This window comes from Lipophrys pholis (genome assembly GCF_963383615.2).
Source record: "Lipophrys pholis genome assembly, chromosome: 4".
NCBI lineage: Eukaryota > Metazoa > Chordata > Actinopteri > Blenniiformes > Blenniidae > Lipophrys > Lipophrys pholis.
In genome coordinates this window covers 14,519,303-14,539,258 of record NC_137637.1, presented here as the reverse complement: position 1 = coordinate 14,539,258, position 19,956 = coordinate 14,519,303, and the positions used below count along the sequence as shown (strand labels likewise).

Genomic DNA, 19,956 nt, shown 5'->3' with positions numbered 1-19,956 from the left:
AACTACACTGTCGGGTTTCCTGGAAAATAGCATGAAGCTATCTTAAACAAGGACAGACATTTTATTCAGTCCTGCAGAGATGGAGGAAATGCCGACAACACGACTCATGATAAACACATTTACACTATGGAGCTCAGACTGCTGCGGGCGCGGTAAGGAACTGTACCACCCAGTAGTCCCAATATTGCCCATCACTGCAACGCAGTTTCAAAGCACAATTTAAAGACCGCCTTGTGTGTGTGACAACACGACTGTGGTCAATGAATGTCACTACTATTGGTTCAAAGCCGAAACAGAACCACCATGAGGCTCGCAAATGTCCCATTAATGCCTCGGTGTTTTGTGACTGCACGTTTTACAAGAACAAAGAGATGCCAGCAACAGATGCATGAGGTTGCTTCCATGCGCATTTGATTTTCTGACCTTCCTACCTTCACTCATACAATACATGGATGTTTAACGGTGGCCTCTATGTAATATACATCGAAGTTGCCATCACAGCTTGGATGGCTCACAGGTGGACTTGGCATGCCAGTAAAAAACGTGTTTAATGAGTTGAGAAGGGCCTCAAAGCAGCAAAGTGGCCAGACATATGAGAAACAGTCTGGAGCCCCTAACCTGTGTTGTTGGACCTGGAGCAGATGGATTTGATTTTTACTCTCATTTGCTCCTTTTCTGAGTGTGACCTTTGGAGGGCAAACCCGTGTCAGGCTGCATGGATCATAAAAAAACACTCACACAGTTACAAAGATAAAACGGTAAGAAAAACATACTGAGGTGTATTCAAGCACACGTATTGTGTTGGTGGATAAATGCATTTACTTAAAGAAAGACCTTCAAGCCTGTACCATTCATTCACGTCATTAACGTATCATAGTTGTTCAGTGATTCAATTCCTTGTGGTACAAGCAAAAACTGTATTTTCTGTGAATGTGCAGAAGCTGCCTGAAAAATCATTATGAAGCTCCAGTCCGAGTCAGAGCACAGGATCCCAATTGGTTTGAGCAAAAAGAATTAGAAAGGAGAGCACAGTATGTTTACCACATGTTTCTGTTATTGTGTGTCTGTGTCTGTGTTTGCATTCCAGCTTGTTTGTGTGAGTGGGCGATGGAAAGAGCTATTGAGCAATTGTGTCTGTGTTTGTACGAGTGCACATTCACGTACAAAAAAACAAATTCTGTGTCAGTGGGTGTGTTTACTGCGCCGAGCATCACAAACAGACATGAAGAAGTCAGTCACCGGCCGAGGGGGGCATCATCAGGAATGTGCACAATCCAAGTGAGTGGGAGTTTAATTTGCTGTCCAATATTAAACAGGAGATTCAGCTATAAATAAGCCAACAGCACTCAACTCAAGCCTCATCAAGTGGGCCGGTCTTCGCCATTCCTGAAATTCCTCTCTGTTAAGAATTAATACAGAATAAATGGAAACAGTTCCGCATAGTTTCCTGTCATTTACACATATGTGAGAGTTTATGGGCATAAGTCTTTCATGAACAAACATTCACAAATCCACACACATGCTCACAGATCCACACATTATTGGCTTGGCGACGTGCCACGAGGCTTCACGGAGGACTTGATTTGTCATCTTGCCTCATCTGGCCTCTATCAGTTCTTGGCCTGACAACTTAATCTGTGTCATTCATTCTCTCACATCAAAGCAGCCCCATGCAATTGAAACTTGTAATAATTGAACGCGAGCATGCACACAGTCACACAAATAGATGTGTAATTGCACGGGTAAGAAAACTATCTGTGAGAGTTTTGTGCATTGATGTGAGGACTGAAGGTTTTGTTTTCACCCGATAGCATTAACTGATGATCATTTTCACAGTTTCGATTATTTCAAACACTCAGGAGAAACTATACTGAGGACACACACTTTTGATCTTTGTACTGGACTCCAACTGCAACTCTTTGCTGATGACCTTTCTATTTGACCTATAAACTTCCATTTCTTTCAAGTTCCAGGTTCAGGTTCAATTATTTCACAAACATTTTAATATGATTGTTTTTTTTTTTTATACCTGCAGCAAAGTCCACCTTAACAAAAAGCCGTAATCGCAGTATTCCTTTACAGATTCAATAGGACAATTAACTCTGAGCTCAGTGCTTCACTCCAGCACATCCCATGAGCCGTGGCATTTTCTGGTTGGCCTTGTGGCGGGCACATAACGTCATATGAGATCCTACTGCGTGTTGCCATAGCAAGAAGGTCGTAACAAATACAGAGACATTTCAAACTAAACAGGAAGAACAACTCAAGACCCGATAATGCTGGCCTTTGAGGCCTGTGTGCAGTAAGGTCATGTAAGGAAGTTGCTTAATCCTCTTCATCCCGGGAGAAACATACGAGTTGACATGTAGAACATAGAGATCGAGGAGAGACGTGCAGAGAGGAGAAGTGTGGAGAGACAACATGTGCTGGAAACACACATGCACGAGCAGACTGGACAAACACTAAGAGTGGGAAGTGGGGGTCCCTGTTAGTTTGACCGAGGTTCTCTAACCCCAGCCTCCATTAATCTCTGTAAATGAGAGAAAGAGGAGCAATTAGAGGAGCCGTCATGGGGCAGGTATAAGATACCTCTGACCTTTGAGGGCTGGTATTTGACCTTTCACAGCTGGGCGCCTTAATGAAGGTATATCCTGGACATTTAGAGATTTTCCTTTTTTTTTTTTTTCTTTCTTCATGTTACTGGATGAACTTAAAAAAAAAAGTCCTTCAGAATGTGGAATGTGTTAAGAAATGTGGTGTGAATATCTTTGTTTACCCTCATTTATACGCTGACGTTTTAAACAAGCACTTTATAGGCTGTGGGGTGGGTCTGCATTCCTCTATCACAGAAAATGTTTCCTTAATTACAATTTAGTCAATTCAGAATTCATGTGTTTTGCATTGTGGACCTAAAATGAGCAACCACATATGTTTATCGCACTTGCTGCTCTTAAAGGCGTTTTATGGCTCAGCTGCAACCTTTGAATTTAAACCTCAGTGCCTTACAATTAATGAAACCTACAATTTCAGCAGCTTTTGGGAAATCAGAAAACACTGAAATACAGTATGAGCCTCCACTAGAGGCAGAAACCACAGCTGGACCACACTGTTGATTTTATGTTTTATCCATTACCCCAGCTCCTTAAACACACAAACACACAGGTCCTCCTGTGTAATCTGTGAAAAGATGTAAATCTCATTTCAGTGTGTCCCACTTTGCCAGATTTGACTCTGAAACAGCCTCAGACAATGTCTGCATCACACAGACATTAGCAGATAAGAACTAATCCCTCATAACTGGCATTAGTCCAATCTCACATGAAGCCACAGCAGTGAGACAAAGCGAGTAATGGTGACATGTGTGAAAGCCTCTCTGGGTTTATTTTGAGGAGACCTGTCACACATTAGCTGCTGTTAACAGTGGAAAGCAGAAGAAGAAGGAGCTGAAAGAAAGAAAAAAAACAGCAAGGAGTGAACAGACATAAATAGATGACAAGATATGATGTGAGAGATATGGAATTTGTTTTGTTTGCAATAAAGCTCCTTATCTGGCAATAAGGACGTTTTACAACATAACAAACTGATGTTTGATGTCATATGGTATTTTGTCAAGCAAGGAAAACACATATCAGCCCATCACCAATCCATGACTGTCTGAAGTATTTCTGTCTTGATCTCCTGGGGGAAAGCAAACAGGCAGGGCTGTAAACGATTTGTATGGAACTGAAGACGTTTATGGAAACCAATCCAATTCTGTGTGTCGATTCCAATTTTCTGAGCTTCCCATATTTGAAGTTAAGCTATAAAACCGAAAAGACATTGTGTTTACTTATTAAACTCGGAGAGCATGTGTGTGCCAGGGAAGAAAAACACATCAATCTCAGGAAAGGACTGGATGTTTCCTTTAGTTCAAAAGAATTTATAAAGGACTGCCATGTATCAGACCATGAGTTCATTATCCTGTGTTAAAATGAAGAATGACACAGTAATCTATCCAGGCAGGCAGATGTCAGAACTATTGTTTTTCTTCGACTCATTTGCATAACATTCCAAGATGCCACATTCTTTTTTTGTGCCACAATGCGCACAAGGCTGCAAATAACTGCTCTGTCGACTATTTTGGTCCCTCTGCTCAGGTTTCTTACCGCTTGACTTCAAAGAGAATTACAACTTGGAATGACTGTATCTTAAAAACAGGAGGGCAGAAACAGATAAACTGATTCCCCAGCCATATTACGAGACCCTGGTTAATGAATTGACCTGCTTTAGCTGGTATGCGCGGTGCGGCTGGTTAGCATTAACTGAGGTGACGAGTCTGCGCCAGCCGCAAATCTGTCTTCCTGCGCACGACCTTTGGAGAAGTCACCATGCATGAATGACTGGTACATTGGAGTCAAATACGCCATCTCAACCCCAGGTAGTTTTTTTTTTTTTTTTTTTTTAAGTAGCTGTAGAGCACAGCATCCGCACAGTGTGATAATGCATCCGTGTGTGAGTGTGGGCGGAGGAGAGCGGTGAATAAATGCAGCGCACACTCTCTCCTGCGCGTAACACAAGACTCTGAACCAGATTGGCACATGGAGCTCTTGGGTCGGACTGAAATTTAAGAAAATTATTATTTTTTTTTTAAAACAGGAATGGATTTTGCAAAATGGAGAGGGAAATGTAGAATGGAAATTGTAAACATTTCGTTTTCAAAGTAGCTTCTTAACACGAAGAGGAATTAAACAATTTAGATTTTTTTGTTTTTATTTACTTGACTCAGGACTCCTATTCTCTATTCTCCATGAGGATGTTTTGAACTTCAATTTAGCGACTTTATTTCAGAGAGGAAATCACGGAAAATGGATTCATGTTGCCACTTTGCGCATTGCGTAATTGGCAGAGAAATGCGCTTTTTCCCTAAACAGGCGACGCGTAATGTTGGAACTGATCACCGCATGGAAACGTTTATCGCTCCGTGAATGTTGTAAAGACAGCAGAATTAAGGATGACAGGGTTCAATGTGCTCCGGACAGGTGGACGTCGGATGCTGGGGACACTCGCGTGCCTCCTTTTCTTTCTGACGCGGAGCGGAGCAGGTGAGGCGCGTGCGTTTGTGACGGGGCTGTTTTTCTGAGCCACTTCAGTCAGTCGGGGGTGAATTAACGTAGCTCATGTCTGTCCCTTTTATCCACGCTGTAAAGGGGGAAAGTAATACCACTAATTGCAGATAAAATTGCGTGGCTGTCTCGTGTGTTACCATCACACGTAACCTGAGAGTCTCGATGCTGTCCAATGGGGAAAGTGTAGGTTTCAACAGCATCAGTGGAACATTGCTCGGGCAAATGAAAAATTCATGTGGAAACACAATGGAGCATGTGTTTGGTTTTGTAATTGATTTCAGTGTTGTTCCTTTGTGAAAGTATTTCTGACTGCAGAACTAAGCAACTGATCTGAAATCATTGTGTAATGTACCTGCACATATCTGACTTTCATTAACCCTCTGTGTCAGTCTCTAGATGTGTGGACCATGCCTGCAGCCCCCCCCTAGGGAACCTGGCCAATGGCAGGACTCTCTTCACCCTGTCAAGAAGCTGCACCAACCCCTCTGTGACCCAGAAGCTTTGTCCTGAGGACACACACCCTCCTGCTCACATGACTGATGACTCCTTCTCACATCCGGACACCTGGTGGGCATCACGTGGCGATCCTGCTGCACAGGAACACCAGGAGGAGATACGACTGGACCTAGAAACACAGTTCTGTCTCTCTCATGTGGTTTTAGTATTCAGGTCAGCCCGGCCTGCTGCTATGGCCATTGAACGTTCAATTGACTTTGGAAAGACTTGGGAAACCGTCAAGGTCTTTGCACACAACTGCAGCATGGAATTTGGATTGTCTGATGACTTTAACCAGCCAGGCTCTCTCTGTACGTCCCGCTACAGCAGTGCCGTACAATGCACTCGAGGGGAGGTGAGAGGATATACAAAAAAATGTCATTCTTTATACCTTTGGTTGGATACTTTTAAAGATCTCCTCTTCTCATTCTAGGTGATATTGCGCATTCTTGACCCGAGCACTACTAAAGCACTTGACCCCTACAGTCCGGAGGCCCTCGCTCGAATGACACTCACAAATCTCCGCATCAGACTCCTAAAAGCTCAGGCTTGTCCTGCCTCTCTGACGCCTCCTGCGGAACGGATACACCCCACAGTCTCAACTCTGACCCCCACATCCAGCACAGAAAGCACAAACTCAGCACCTTATGCTATTTATACTTTACTGGTCAGAGGGACCTGCCTGTGTCATGGGCATGCTGAGCATTGTGTTGCCGACAACAGCAGTCAGGACAAAAGCCAGGACAGTAACATGGTGAGTAGCTCATCCTCAGTGTTTATGTGTTGATATCATGAGAAAACAGCCAACAACTGTTGTAGAAAGTTTGTGAGGCCTGTGTTCAATTACGGACTCATATAACATGAGGATGTCGGGTCCAGATGTAAAATGCACTTTCTGGGAAACAGATCGGCAGTTCAGAGGCTTAAAATAGCTTGACTTACACTTTCCAACCAACTGCCGGGAGGCATTTTATGGCTGTCCCTCGACACCAGGTGTCTGTGAAGTGTGTCCACAAAGGTGAAGTAACTCAGCCATCCCAGATGTGTCTTCCAGGTGTTTGGTCGGTGTCTGTGCACTCACCACACAGCTGGGGATCACTGTGAGAGATGCGCCCCGCTCTACAATGATCGTTCCTGGAGGCCTGCCAATGGCAGCAGTGGGGAGTCAAACCCATGCCAGAGTAAGGGACCACCAACGAACCCGCACAACTGTTACATCACTCAATTATCATCTATGAAATGAGAATGAAGAGAAAGGAGACTTTACACAGGATGAACCGTAACGGCCACACTGGGCAGACGTAACTATTCTGATGTGGATTCTTTAATTTCTCATTATTATTGTAGAGAATAACATATAAAGCAACACACCACTATTAGACCCATACCACTGGCAGTAACATACCAGTAACTGATTGTTTGTGTGGAATCACTAATGAGTTACACTTTCTGAAGGTTCAGAGAGCTGCAGAGCGACTGGCCATATTTACTGTTTTATTAACCTTACATGAAGTTTTTGTTTTAACAGTCGCTATTTCATTCAACTCTATCTTTTACTAGTGCAGGAATGCCTCATTAATGCTGACCAAACTCATTTCTCTTGATATTAAAGTGATCCGATTGTGAGAAAGATTAGCCAGTATTTACAGTACCTGGGGTGCATTATTGGCCATAAATGAACATGAGCTTCCCTTCCCAAAAGCTGCCTGCCATTTAACATCCAGAATATAGAGCTTCTTCCTCCGATTACCTGATCAAAAATGGGACATATTGTGGAATCGGTCACGACTGAGAGAAACAAAGGAAATAAAACATGAACTTTACCAAGAAACAGGTTTTATTTTATCAGTAAATAGTAAAGTACTTCAATACTGTTTGAAGAATTAACTGTGACCAAGTGGAATCATTCTCTCTAACTCGCACACTGCTTGTCCTGTGTGTCTGCAGAGTGCGAGTGCCACGGCCATGCCGACAGCTGTCACTTCTCTCAGCGGGCGTGGCTTTCCTCTGGAAGTACCAGCGGGGGCATTTGTGACGACTGCCAACACAACACTGTGGGCCGCAGGTGCCACCGCTGTCAGCATGGCCACCACCGCCACCCGTCAATGCCCCTCAGCTCTCCCCATGCCTGCACACGTAAGAGACACGAGGCAAACATCACCCTGACTTTGGCTTTAGATGAACTGATGTGGCTCTGGCAGGTGGATTTGATTTTTCAGACTGAAATTGTTCAAAGCAAAAGGTGGGTCACAAACCGGTGCTTGGACGTGGTCACAGTCTGGAATGGTTTTGACGTGTTCCTGCTTCAACATGTCTGATGGTAACGAGTTGTTCAGGTTTGGAGCAGAATTTCCTGATGACACATTCATTATATTAAAAGTATCAGAACCAGAAGAGATGGAATGCTCACCTCTGTTGTAGCGCCATCTGCTGGTGTTAAACTCATACGAGAGTAACAGGAAGTGGTCATCCACACACACAGATCTGTTTCTTTCTGTCTTGCAGGGTGCTGGTGTGACCCGCGTGGCTCCTTGCCCCCTCCATTTGGAGAGGAGGGGCCGTGGTGCCACCCCCGCAGTGGCCAGTGCCACTGTAAGCCTGGTGTGGGGGGAACAAGCTGCAGCCACTGTCTGCCTGGCTACTGGAGCTTTGGAGAAGAGGGCTGCAAACCCTGTGGCTGCTCTCATGGATGTGATCCGACCACTGGGCATTGTCTCAACAGGTACATGGATCAGTGGCCAGGTTTAACAGCACTCATAATGGAATCAGCTCTGTAAGCATTCATACTAAATATTTTATTTCACTTTTGCAGCTACGCAAATAATCAAGTTTTAAATGTGCCTATTGGTGGAAAGATACCTGATTTGGATCATATGTTCACGATGGAAGAGGAGGTGCAGTGGTCAAAGGAGCTTGCAGTGTCTGCTCTGCATTACACAGGTGAGATTTATCTGCACTGTCAAATTTCACCTGGTCAGATCATCGTGTTACTTGCGAATCATAACTGACCATCTGTGCACAGGGAAATGCAGCTGCAAAGAAAAAAAGCTAAGAAGCTTTTCTGACTTATGCAAGACTAAACATGATTATGGTAAGAAACTCAATATGGCGTTAAGAAGTTGTGAACGCCTTCAGAGTCGCCCAACTCTTGTTTTCCTTGTGGCTCACAACAGCAATAAAGGTGAGCGTGCTGTCCGCTCACGACAAAGGCAGCCACGCAGAGGTGCTGGTCAAAGTCCGCAAGGTCCTCCTTTCAGGCCGGGTACCGCTCCACCTGGGGACCATCAGCATCTACCCTCTGTCCTGGACCAGCCGCGGCTGCACTTGTCCTGTTCTCAACCCAGGTGAGACCGGCTCACACATGAAGAGATTTGTTAAGAGAAGCAAACCCGTCACTGAAGAAATTAAAATTGAAACATTTTTCAGACTTTTTTTGACCCACACACCTTTTTTGTTTTTTTGTACAAACTGTGGAGCACTTTTGTTTCAAATATTTCCACCATTGAATTACTGTAAAGAGAACACATAGGATTCTAAAAACAAAGAAATTACAAAAAGCTGTTATTGTTAAATTGAATTGTGTTATACTGGTTTCAATCTGTTATTTAACCAGGTATGGAGTACCTGCTTGCTGGTCCAGAGGAGTTTGGAACAGGCAGATTGCTGGTCACCATGCAGAGCGTAGTGGTTCCATGGACTCCTCGGTTAGGTTTGTTTATATCCGAGGGATTGAGGACTGGATGCCCGTGAGTCATGCAAAGAGGAACCTCCAGAGGATGCTGCAAATACTCCTCAGTGAGTCAGTGAATTCAGAAAAAGGACTGAAACTCGCTGCCATCACGGAGGAAATACCCCAGGAGTTTCACCAGACTTGTGCTACAAAAGATTGGATGAATGTCTTGACTCATCCACAAACCTTTAACTGCCAGAAACCCGATTACAAGTTGGTAATAATACCTCGGTTAAGCTTCAAGTCTTAACAATATGTACAAGAATAAAGAATATTTTATTTTTTTAATTATCAAAATATAATGTATGTTTTTCAGGATGTCATTTAACAAATACGAACACATGAAGCATCTAGTTTTGGTTCCTAAACATCTCGAAGAGGTGCCATGGTGACTTTAACATTCTAGTCTTATAAAACACCAGTAAGACCATTCAAGGCCGTTTCTTCCATTGTATTCACTCACCTGTCATCTCTCTTATGCCGACTAATAAACATAAATATGACAACAATCAAAACATCCTTGTTTGTCTTCAAAACCAAAGCAAAATGGACACCGAGCATGTTCAACTTTTTTTTTTTATTCTGAACATCTGAGTAAAATCATCAAGTTATTCAACTCCTGAATGAAACAGTGACGTGACCACAGCATCCAACTGAAGACCCGAGACGGCATCAAGACAACGTCAACATGTACAGTCACACAGACACGATAGGCCTTATATTATGTTATTGAACTAAAGAGGAGGGCATTGTTCTTACAGCAATGGATGGAAAGACACTGAAGCCCCCCCCGTCAGAAAATACAGATTAATCATGACTTATAAACTGCACAGATGTTTTTCACAGCAGCTTCTCTTTCTTCCCAAGTTGCTTGTGTTTTCGTCTCTTGTTTTAAAAAAAGTCAAAACTAACTCATTCTGAGGTAAAAATATTAGCAGACAAGCCCAAATCAAAGATCAGTGATTACAACGTGGAGTTTTGATCAGCGTTAAGTTATCCTGCGGCCATTAAAGGAAGGGTTTGGATGATTTGAAGTGGAGTTGCAGTGGTCAGCACATCTTCTAGTTTAAACAGAAAAGAGAATGTACAGCAAGGAGGGTCACTCACTGACACATTAACCACTAAGCAACCTTCTGGTAGGTCTCAGGCTGATCGCGCAGCCATTGCACTCAGGACCGAGGGGAACAAAAACTAACGGAAAAACAGCCATTATGGTCTGAACCTATCAGGGTATTATTGTATAACAACAAAGTATTAGGTCAAAAAGGAGTTATTTTTTCAAGCAGGCCTCTTTAGGTGAGGCAACTAGATTTTGTTGCTGACTTTGCTTCACAGCTATACATTGCCTAACCTCCATGTTGGTACAGCTGCCTGCTTCTCTAAACTCAGGACATGTTGACCCACATCTGCTACAGGTAGTACACCGCTACATCTCCACTTCAAGCCATCCAATCGCCCACAGTTACAAAACCACACGCAGAAACACAAGCAACTCTTCTAAATGTGAACAAGTAGCAAATTAAATTTCTATTGTATATAAGTCTTTCAGCCACTGTTCCTGCAGCAAACAGCTTGGCCCACAGTCGGTAGACATGATTCAGTGCTGATTCTTGAGTACACAGCAAACAAAGCTGTCTATCCATTTGTACAAGCGCTACGTCTGTCTGCATGTCTCCCTCTGATGGCCTTTATCCGGTTCACGTGAGTGTCAGAGCTGTGTCACTATGCTCTCTCCGGTGGCTTCCACAAGAGGAGACCAATCGGAGCTCTGCGTGTAGAGTCATTTATGCTGGGCAGTACTTGCACTAATACAACGTGAGCTGGTGAGTGAGGGCTTTAGCTGGCAGTCTGGCCGTCCACGGCTGAAGAGCCTTCAGGTGTGACCGCAGAAGGAGCTGGAGTCGAGTCGCTCTCAGGCGATAAAGCAGAATTGTCAGGTGGGGCAGCGGAGGGAGGAGCAGAGTCGGACTCCTGCTGAGTGGGGACTTCTTTGTCTTCCTCCTGGGGGTAGAGCTCAGGGTACCTCTGCATGCACTCCTGCATGTTACGGAAGTTGTCAATGCAGTCGGAACCCTTCACCTCTTCTTTACTGTAGTGGAAACATGAAAAGGCCTCCTTGAACTGAGAACCACACGGTCCGCTGGCCATGCCGCCCAGACATGGACAGTTCCAGTTGATGTCTCCATTGGGCAGGATCAGACCTGTAGCAACCACACAATAATCATTTGCATTAACATTTTCATGAATTAGGAACCATGAAAACAAGGCTTCTCCATCAAATGTGAGCGATATGGACGATTGATTGTTAGTTTCAGTTATAATTATCTCATACTAGTCTTTTTTCTGCACATCGTTATAAACTGCAGTGATGAAACTCAAACTCATTCACTCCATTTTACTGAGGGTCATCACCAAGAACCAATCCCACAACATAAATGACAGAAATTACCGTTTCACGTTTCAATTAAATCCCCTACTATGTGGATTACTATTTTATGGAACATTATAAGTTTTAAACCATGAAGAATCAATTCCCTTCAAAACTGAAACAATATTTCACTGCTCTACAGTTCATAATGTGAGCGCGTCCCCCTTTAACGTCGGATGTCATTTGAGTCCACACCTTCATTCATTCATCTCTGCTTCATCATTTAAAAACTCGTTCAGGTTGCATTTAGCACGAATGGCAAAATAAATCCAGATGTTTGGCCAGTAATGGATTTTTGAACAAGAACTGTATTGTTTGCTGATGAACTGATAAAAATAAAACTGACATCCAAATGCTAAACTTTCTCTAATCGTCACTTAAGAAAATTCCCAGTTCTTTATCAAGTTCTGAATTTTTATTAAGTTTTCTGTGGAAGTTGGTCGAGACAAAACAAGACATTTAAAGCTCTTATTGAGAGTAAAAACATAATGAATACATAATAGATTAATAAAATATCCACTCTTTATCCAAGGTCATAATGCTATATTTATTTATTTATTGACAAAGTGACACATTCAATAGAAAGGAAAGGAAAGGCATAAAGAACTTTACAGACAACAGAAATCTACATAAAATACTGATCAGAAGATCTTAAAACAGTTTGTGAACATAGAGAATAAGTGGAATCAGAGGCTGGAACACTCACCCTGCTCCTCGTAAGGATCATCTGGGTCATCTGCTATTAGCTCAGCATTGCTGGGCGCCTCGTGGTCTTCTTTGGTCACGAATATGATGCGATCTTTTCCTTCAAAGACGACGAAAGACACAGTGATAAGGTTCAACTCCGAACAAATGTGTTCTGTAATTTTGAAAGACGCCTGCTTGTATAGTTTTCAGAAATTAACAGATATTTGTGGAGCTGGTTCGCCTGCTTCTCTGACTGAGGTCCCTGGAGGACACCGTGGGGCTCTGAAACTCTTAAAGTAGCACAAACAGTCTGCCAACATATCAACACATAGCAGTGGAGCGTAAATGAAGTATTAAACATGTATACACTTATCTTCACCTCCGCTGTAAGCTGAACTATATTAGTTCCCGGTGTTTCGGAGTAACTTGTTTCCTTGTTAACTCGTGGCCGACTTCCTTTAGCCGCCGTCGTTGTTGCTCGTAAGCGCAGTTGTTAAAAGGAGATTCACAAAAGGTGCAACACTTTGAAATTGTATTACAAACGGTGTTCACTGGGATAGCTACAGATTTCTGCAGGGTTTTTAGCGCCCACGGTTACTCGCAGCAAAGACGGAAGTTGGTCACCAGTTGACAGGGACACCATTTAAACCGAAACTGCTGTTAGCTTAGCATGATAGTAGCGCGATGACATTGCTCAGCCCCACGCGCAAACAATGAATGAAAGTAGATATTTACCCTCCTGCCTGCAGTACGACATGTCTGCTGCTCAGACTGAACGTCTGACCCAACGTCCGCCAGAAGAAACGACCAGAAATCACCGGTAGGTGAGATATTTTTTTAACAACCAGGAAGATTTCATTTGATAGTCCAACCGGCGTCTAGGAGCCCTCTGACCTGTTAGCACTCGGACGCAGGGTCATGACGTCACCGCACGCGCTTATATACGTAACGTTACAATTTTAAAGAGAGAACTCGAAATGATAAAAATTTTGCAAACCCATTTTTTTCTGTTTTATGAAATGGAATTAATATAAGAATTGTAATTCTAAAATAATTAATTGATATATATATTTGTAGTTATTTTCTCATCCAAATTTCATCTCAGATTACTTAATATGACATTTTAAAAAACGTTCTCCTGACATTTCAGAACTAGAATAAACGAGAAACACACACACACACACACACATGCACACAACATTGAGATTAGGTGATTCCAGAAGTTAGCCAGAATAGATGTTGATGACCTGTCAGAAATAACCCTTGTGTACTTAGTGACAGAACGAATTAAAAAGTGAAAATGGATCAAATGTAAATGCACACGATCACAAAGAGATGTTGAGGAAAAGGACATAAACTAAACACCAAAAAGTATAATTCAATAGTTTGAAAGGTGATTTAAATGACGCAAAAATTCCAAAAAATAGGAATATGGGCTGTTGTCTGAGATCTTTTTCACTGGAGGTGTCTGTGAAGAGGCTTTTGTCTGTTGTTTTTTCATCCATACATGTGTATGACTGTGTATAGCATTGCTTGTTTTTGATTAACCTGCCATCAGATCCAAAGACCTAATTCTAACCCCATTGCATGTTATCAGAAATAACTCATTGTAAAGTGAGATTGATGCTTACCTGGTAGTTATACGTTCTCATATACTTATTAAACACTATATTTAATGACTTTTCTTTTAATAGTGATTGAGGCTTTGCAGATGAAGTTACACGACTGTTACCCACAATCACAAGTGCTGTCTTTATACATTTTCACATAATTACAAAACATACCCTGAACTGGGAGAAAACCAAACACTTTTACTGTAAAAAAACTTAAGTATCCATCCTTTGTTTGGATTTATCAGGATAGGATCTGTACATAAAGGCAGAGTACATTGTGGACAGGCCATTTCTCCATCATAGCACCACAGCTTGCACGAGATGTATAAACTTGGACAATTTTCCAATATTACTCTATTGGTATGTCTTTGTGCCAAGTGACAGATTTGACACACGGTCAGGGTGTACAGTCAGTCGTTATACAATCCACCTCAGACTACAGATGAATGAAATGTATTTGGAATTTGTGAGGAAATGTGTCCCCCTGAAGAAAACTCATGCAGGCACAGGAAGAATGTACATATGTGAGACAGAAAAGTCTCAGTCCAAACTCAAACCGATACCTTTTCTTTTTTCTTCCAATGAACAGTGCTAACAGAATTAGCTTTATTTGCTACCGACTTGTCAAATGTTCACTACAAATCAAAACACAAACCAAGCATTTTGGAAAACAAATCCTGTTTTTTTAATAACACAATTATGTCTGTTACATAAAGTAAAAACAAAAATGAAACCCTTTTTTCATCCCTATCAAACCCACCCTCATCCCGACCACCTGGGCAGTTTTGTGCAGCGATTCAGTCTGGGAATAAAAGAGCATGACAACACAGACAAACAGTTTCCTTTGAGGACAAACACTGTGTCCTACATAAGACCAGAGTGGATATAAACATAGTCCATGAGAATTCAAAGTAAAAAGTAAATGTAGAGCACTAACAGTCTGTCTGCGATCATTTAAAACCTCATCCAGAACACAAAAAGTATATCTCCTTTTATACTTTTCACACTCCAGGTAGGTCTCCGGAAACCTCAAGCGTGAAACCCCAAGCTAGGTTATAAACATTACATGGTTTCTTTGAACGCCACTAAAATGTCCAGGCACAGTGCTCTGAGCTTGAGAGAAGCATCAACAAGCTGCTGCAGTCCGTCTTGGTGTTTCCTTAAACTTGCAACCACACCTTGGCGCTGTGGGGCATTCTTCAGTGAGATTTAGGCAGCCTGCAGAGAGCTGGGAAACTGCTACTGGGATAAAAAGGACACAGTACTATGCTCAACGCTGGGATTAACCAAAGCCGTTTCCCCAGCATTGACACATGAGAGCAATTTGGTGATGGACAACAGTTGGAGTAATTTACTACCCAGCTGCATAACACATTGATTGTGTCAATTGCAAAACAATAAAATAAAAAGGGTGGTGGGGGGGGGGTTTGTGTTTGTTTGTTGTGCGTCAGAAGATTGTTGTGTTTTAGAACAACAATGCTCCCATGCTGCCAACTTCACTCTGCTCCTTGACGAAGATCTCAAAGTACTGGTAGATGATGGTCACAGCCAGGAGGATTCCTGTACCCGATCCGATGGCACCTAGGAAGTCAGCCATGACAGACAGCCCTCCTATGCAGAGCCCACCGAAAGCGGCCGCCGTGGGGATGTACCTGCAGACCCAAACACACGCACATGAGTGAAGAATGCCCACTATAAACCATGGGCTGTACACCTGAGGTCAGAGAGATCGTACCTGTTGAGTTCGTGCACCATTGAGGTCTCTCTGTGTCCTCGCATCACCATCTGCTGCTCCTTCAGCTGCTTTGCCACCTGACACACACACAGTGACGAGTTAGTGGGCGGTATTACGCGGGCAAAGCTTTAACGAGCCGATATCTGCAGAACACACTTACGTCTTTGGCCGAGGAACCAGACACTTCAATCCAGGTCTTGGAGAAGAAGGCACAAGAGCCAAGCATGAAGACGATGTAGATAACCGCATGAACCGGATCATCTAAAACCGAACCAAATGACTCTGGAGGAGAAAGGTAGTAGCAGAGGCCGCCCACCGGATAGGCCCGAGCTGGTCCTCCACTCGAGGTGTCCTAAACACAAAGGTCTTGTTCACACCAGCAAATCTGACACCAGTCTATCAAGGCTCCACAATATCCAAACTATTGGTAGTGTTATCCTTCAGGCAGATGATCGTAAGGCTGACAGCAAAACTTCCAGTAAATACTTACAGACCAGGTTCCCAGGAGGTTGACCAAGAAGTTGCCGCTGAAACGTGTTGAGAGCATCTGAGAGATGACATAAAGATTGGACACCAGAGCAGACTGCAGGATGATGGGGATGTTGGAGGTGTAGAACAGTTTGATGGGGTAGGTGTTGTACTGGCCACGGTAACGGGCCGACTTAATGGGCAAGTCCACCCTGAAACCCTGAGAAAGAAAGAAAGGAATATCTTGCGTGTCATGACATGCCAGAATCTGAGATTTCAGACATTTTTCATTGACATTAGACAAAAATTGTGAATATAGTTGGTAAGATCAAGTGTAAAATGCAACCATGTAGTTCGGTTGTCCTGCTCACCTGGAAGTATATAACCACCGCAAACACAAAGACAGTGGCGATGAGGTTCATGAGGTTAGGCAGGTTTTGTCTGTAGAAGGCTTCCCTCAGGGCGCGCACTTTGTCCGTGCGCGTGGCCAGCAGATGGAAGAGAGCAATGATGGCACCTTCAAACTCAGTGCCTGGATAAAACACAAGTCACATGGTGAGTCAGTGACAAGACGTCTCTTCATTCTCATCAGCCACAGACCAAATGCGTTTATTCCCAGTGCTGCTACCTCTGCCTGTGTTGACAGTTGTGGGGCTGAAGGCCTTCCACACAATTGTCTCACAGATGTTGGTTGCGATAAAGAGAGAAATGCCAGATCCCAGACCATAGCCCTTCTGAAGGAGCTCGTCCAGCAGCAAGACAATCAGACCCGCAACAAAGAGCTGAAGACAAAGACAGACATTTTTTTAATTAGAACATGAAAACAGTGAAGATTGTAATATCAGTTTATGCTGTAAGTGTCTAATTTTTCATATTAACAAGAGTGCTGACTGATTTAGTTTTTTTTTCTGGGTAGTTAAATCATATGGATTTATTCATTTAAAATGTAAAGCAGCAAAGTCGGACATCATATTAACCTGGATGATGATGAGCAAGCATATCCCAGCACCCATCTCTGAAGGGTCTCCATACATGCCAGTCATAACATATACAATGGCCTGTCCAATGGTGATGATCATTCCAAACACTGCAAGGCACAGAAAAACCATATTTGAAATGAGTCGTCTTGCAAAGAGAGGGAGAAAAGAGGCAAGACAAGTTACTGGGAAAAACAAAGAAACATCATTAAAAGTCTTCAGTGTACAGGCATCTAAGGAAAACATTGTCAAAGGCTTCAAAGGGTATGTGAAATGGTTTTAAAAATAGCAGAAGCGGTGAGAAATGCCACCTACGTTTCTGAGCTCCATTGAAGAGCGCTCTGTCTTTGGGAGTATCTCCCACCTCAATGATCTTAGCACCAGCCAACAGCTGCATGATCAGGCCTGAGGTGACAATGGGTGAGATACCCAGCTCCATCAGAGTACCTGCAGAATAAAGTAATCAGCATTACTGTCAGAACGTGCAACAATAGCTATAGATTAGAGGGGGGAAAGCAAGTGGACCAGCAACTGTTGACCTTTGACTTAAAACAAGCGGTTGTGAGATTACACTACTACTGATAACAGCAGACAAATATTTCATGTCAGTGGAGTTGCAAAGACCTCTGCAGTGTGAAAATTCAGAGAAAACAAGCAATCACCTCTGTTGGAAGCCAGGATTACTCTCATCCAGTAGAAGGGATCTGCTGAATCTGATGACATGATACCAAACAGTGGAATCTGAAACATAGGACACATAAACACTGAGCAACAGCGAGTGCACAACCAGTGAGTATAATAATTGTCATTAAGGACCGTTAGAATTGGATACCGACCTGGCAGCACACCAGAAAGATGAATAGTGTGATGGCCGTCCATAGTACTTTTTCTCTAAACTGAATCTGCAAAGTTAAAAAAAAAGAGAGAAAAAACAGAAAAGATATGAAGCTCTTCCCTATAATTGTGTCGGAAAAAAAACACATTTTGTCATATGACAAGAGTCTTTACCTTTCTTTCTGGTTTCTGGATTTCTGGCAAAACCGCACAGAACGGTTTGATGACCTCTAAAAACTTAACTGTGCAGAGAAAAAGATCGCCATGTTAAAATGAGAGAGAACACACAATAGTTAAGAACATCACTAGTTCTCCTCACTGTTAACAGCGTTTTCACTTGTCTTGTCCTCTTCAAGCCAGCTTTACCTGCAGGCTACGTCAGCACTAACACAGAGCAAGACAGCTGCCAGCAAAGCCAAACATGTCAGTCTGGGACAAACCCACAAAATGCAAAGCTTAAGGACACATGTACACACTTACATGTGTGGAGACTGACACGTTTGCATTCGCTCTTACAGCTGCCCCTCAGTGAATTGTCTCTGCTGTCTATCGAGGAAAACCCACAATGACAACAAGCGCCCTCACACACGTTTACCGCCTCACGTTCAACTACCCGATCAGTCCGTGTTCACACATCAACCTAAAAGAGTACTGTCGCCAAAGAAACGAGAGATCAGAGTTGTTTTTTTGAAGTATTTCTCCTGCCTGGTCATTTCATTCAGTTAGCATTAGCCTGATGCTAACTAGCGTTCAGCCCTAATAGTCAGGTAGTAATCGGTTTAAAAAACGTTTCGCATTGAAGACAACTTCAAGGATCCACACATGGCGTGAGATCTCACAGATGTGCGAGACAGAAGTCTTAATCCATCCAGGTTAAACACATTTTTAACGTAAACCTGCTCCGGTTGTGAGCGAGCTCAAGTTGCCACCCAACCTGCCAAGGTTAGCCGATTAGCTTCCCGACGAGAGCACACAAACGCTCCTTGTTGAGGCTTTTCAAAAAAATAAGTCAGCGGAGGTTTCGGGTCACCCCAAACACGAGCCGAGCAGAATGTAAGGTCACTTACTCCCCATGGTGTCCGCGTGCCGCCTCCAGCCGTGTCAGTAGTAACCGTGTGAGTGGTGAGCGGAGTCAGTGTGGCTCCATCAGCCGCTCCGAGAGAAAAGAGAGAACCGGAGAGACACGTCACCAGACAAGCCGCTCGCACACGTCACTTCTCTGAGACACACACACATACACACATAGACCCGCGCGCGACATGCCCCTCTCTGTGCAGCCACCACAGAGCTGGCTGTCTACTACACACGGATTAAAAAAAAAAAAAAAAAAAACTTCCCTAAATGCATTGATTTTAAGGAGTCAACGCTGGAGATTTAACAGGGGAACATAAAGACATCCCATCCTCTAGAGGGCGCTCCGGCCCGCAGGCTTCTAATTCTCCACGTGTGACCTCTGCACCCTGAAGGAGCCAGCTGATAGCCTTCTGTTCATTTTATCTGAAAAAACAAAACACACACATATACTGTCTTTAAGACATATATGAATTCTAATGAAAATGACCCATATCTACAATGGACAGGCTTAAAAATCAGATCATAAGAAATTGTTATTGTTTGTTGTTTACACTCTTGACATATCAACTAAAAAGGTTCCATACATTGTAACAGTTTTAGGTGTGATAGTCACTGTTGGTCTCAGGTTTAAAAAAGAAAAAAAAGAAAAACACCTGATCTCATTACATGTTTCAATCAGGATTTAGATTTTAATTGTTTAAAAACTAAAATGATTAGATTCTAGGGATAGAAGGTAGATGATCGGATATTCCTTCACAATTCCTACACATTACAGGACGTTTAGGAGAGGTAGGAGCATGAAGAAGGCAC

At 43.0% G+C, this 19,956-nt stretch overlaps 3 protein-coding genes across 3 annotated transcripts; 1 reads left to right on the top strand and 2 right to left on the bottom strand.

Annotated features, from left to right (window-relative positions):
* The first annotated feature begins 4,545 nt into the window (after window positions 1–4,545).
* Window positions 4,546–9,841, top strand: LOC308108880 (netrin-4). The gene is made up of 10 exons (XM_080462171.1): window positions 4,546–5,081; window positions 5,495–5,955; window positions 6,034–6,354; window positions 6,655–6,781; window positions 7,548–7,736; window positions 8,106–8,322; window positions 8,413–8,540; window positions 8,623–8,691; window positions 8,774–8,944; window positions 9,214–9,841. The coding sequence occupies exons 1-10, from the start codon at window positions 4,991–4,993 to the stop codon at window positions 9,348–9,350; spliced, it is 1,911 nt and encodes a 636-aa protein (XP_080318297.1). The 5' UTR covers window positions 4,546–4,990; the 3' UTR covers window positions 9,351–9,841.
* Window positions 9,842–9,888: 47 nt separating this feature from the next.
* On the bottom strand, window positions 9,889–13,363 carry chchd4a (coiled-coil-helix-coiled-coil-helix domain containing 4a). Its single transcript, XM_080462057.1, has 3 exons — window positions 13,181–13,363; window positions 12,465–12,563; window positions 9,889–11,531 (listed from the first exon to the last, which is right to left on the bottom strand). The coding sequence occupies exons 1-3, from the start codon at window positions 13,200–13,202 to the stop codon at window positions 11,167–11,169; spliced, it is 486 nt and encodes a 161-aa protein (XP_080318183.1). The 5' UTR covers window positions 13,203–13,363; the 3' UTR covers window positions 9,889–11,166.
* Window positions 13,364–14,636: 1,273 nt separating this feature from the next.
* LOC308107991 (protein transport protein Sec61 subunit alpha-like 1) lies at window positions 14,637–19,385 on the bottom strand. The gene is made up of 12 exons (XM_080460633.1): window positions 19,140–19,385; window positions 18,247–18,314; window positions 18,075–18,140; window positions 17,901–17,979; window positions 17,554–17,685; window positions 17,239–17,348; window positions 16,890–17,043; window positions 16,633–16,793; window positions 16,284–16,481; window positions 15,954–16,145; window positions 15,794–15,870; window positions 14,637–15,710 (listed from the first exon to the last, which is right to left on the bottom strand). Exons 1-12 carry the CDS (start codon window positions 19,144–19,146, stop codon window positions 15,524–15,526), a joined length of 1,431 nt encoding a protein of 476 aa, XP_080316759.1. The 5' UTR covers window positions 19,147–19,385; the 3' UTR covers window positions 14,637–15,523.
* Between the last annotated feature and the right edge of the window lie 571 nt (window positions 19,386–19,956).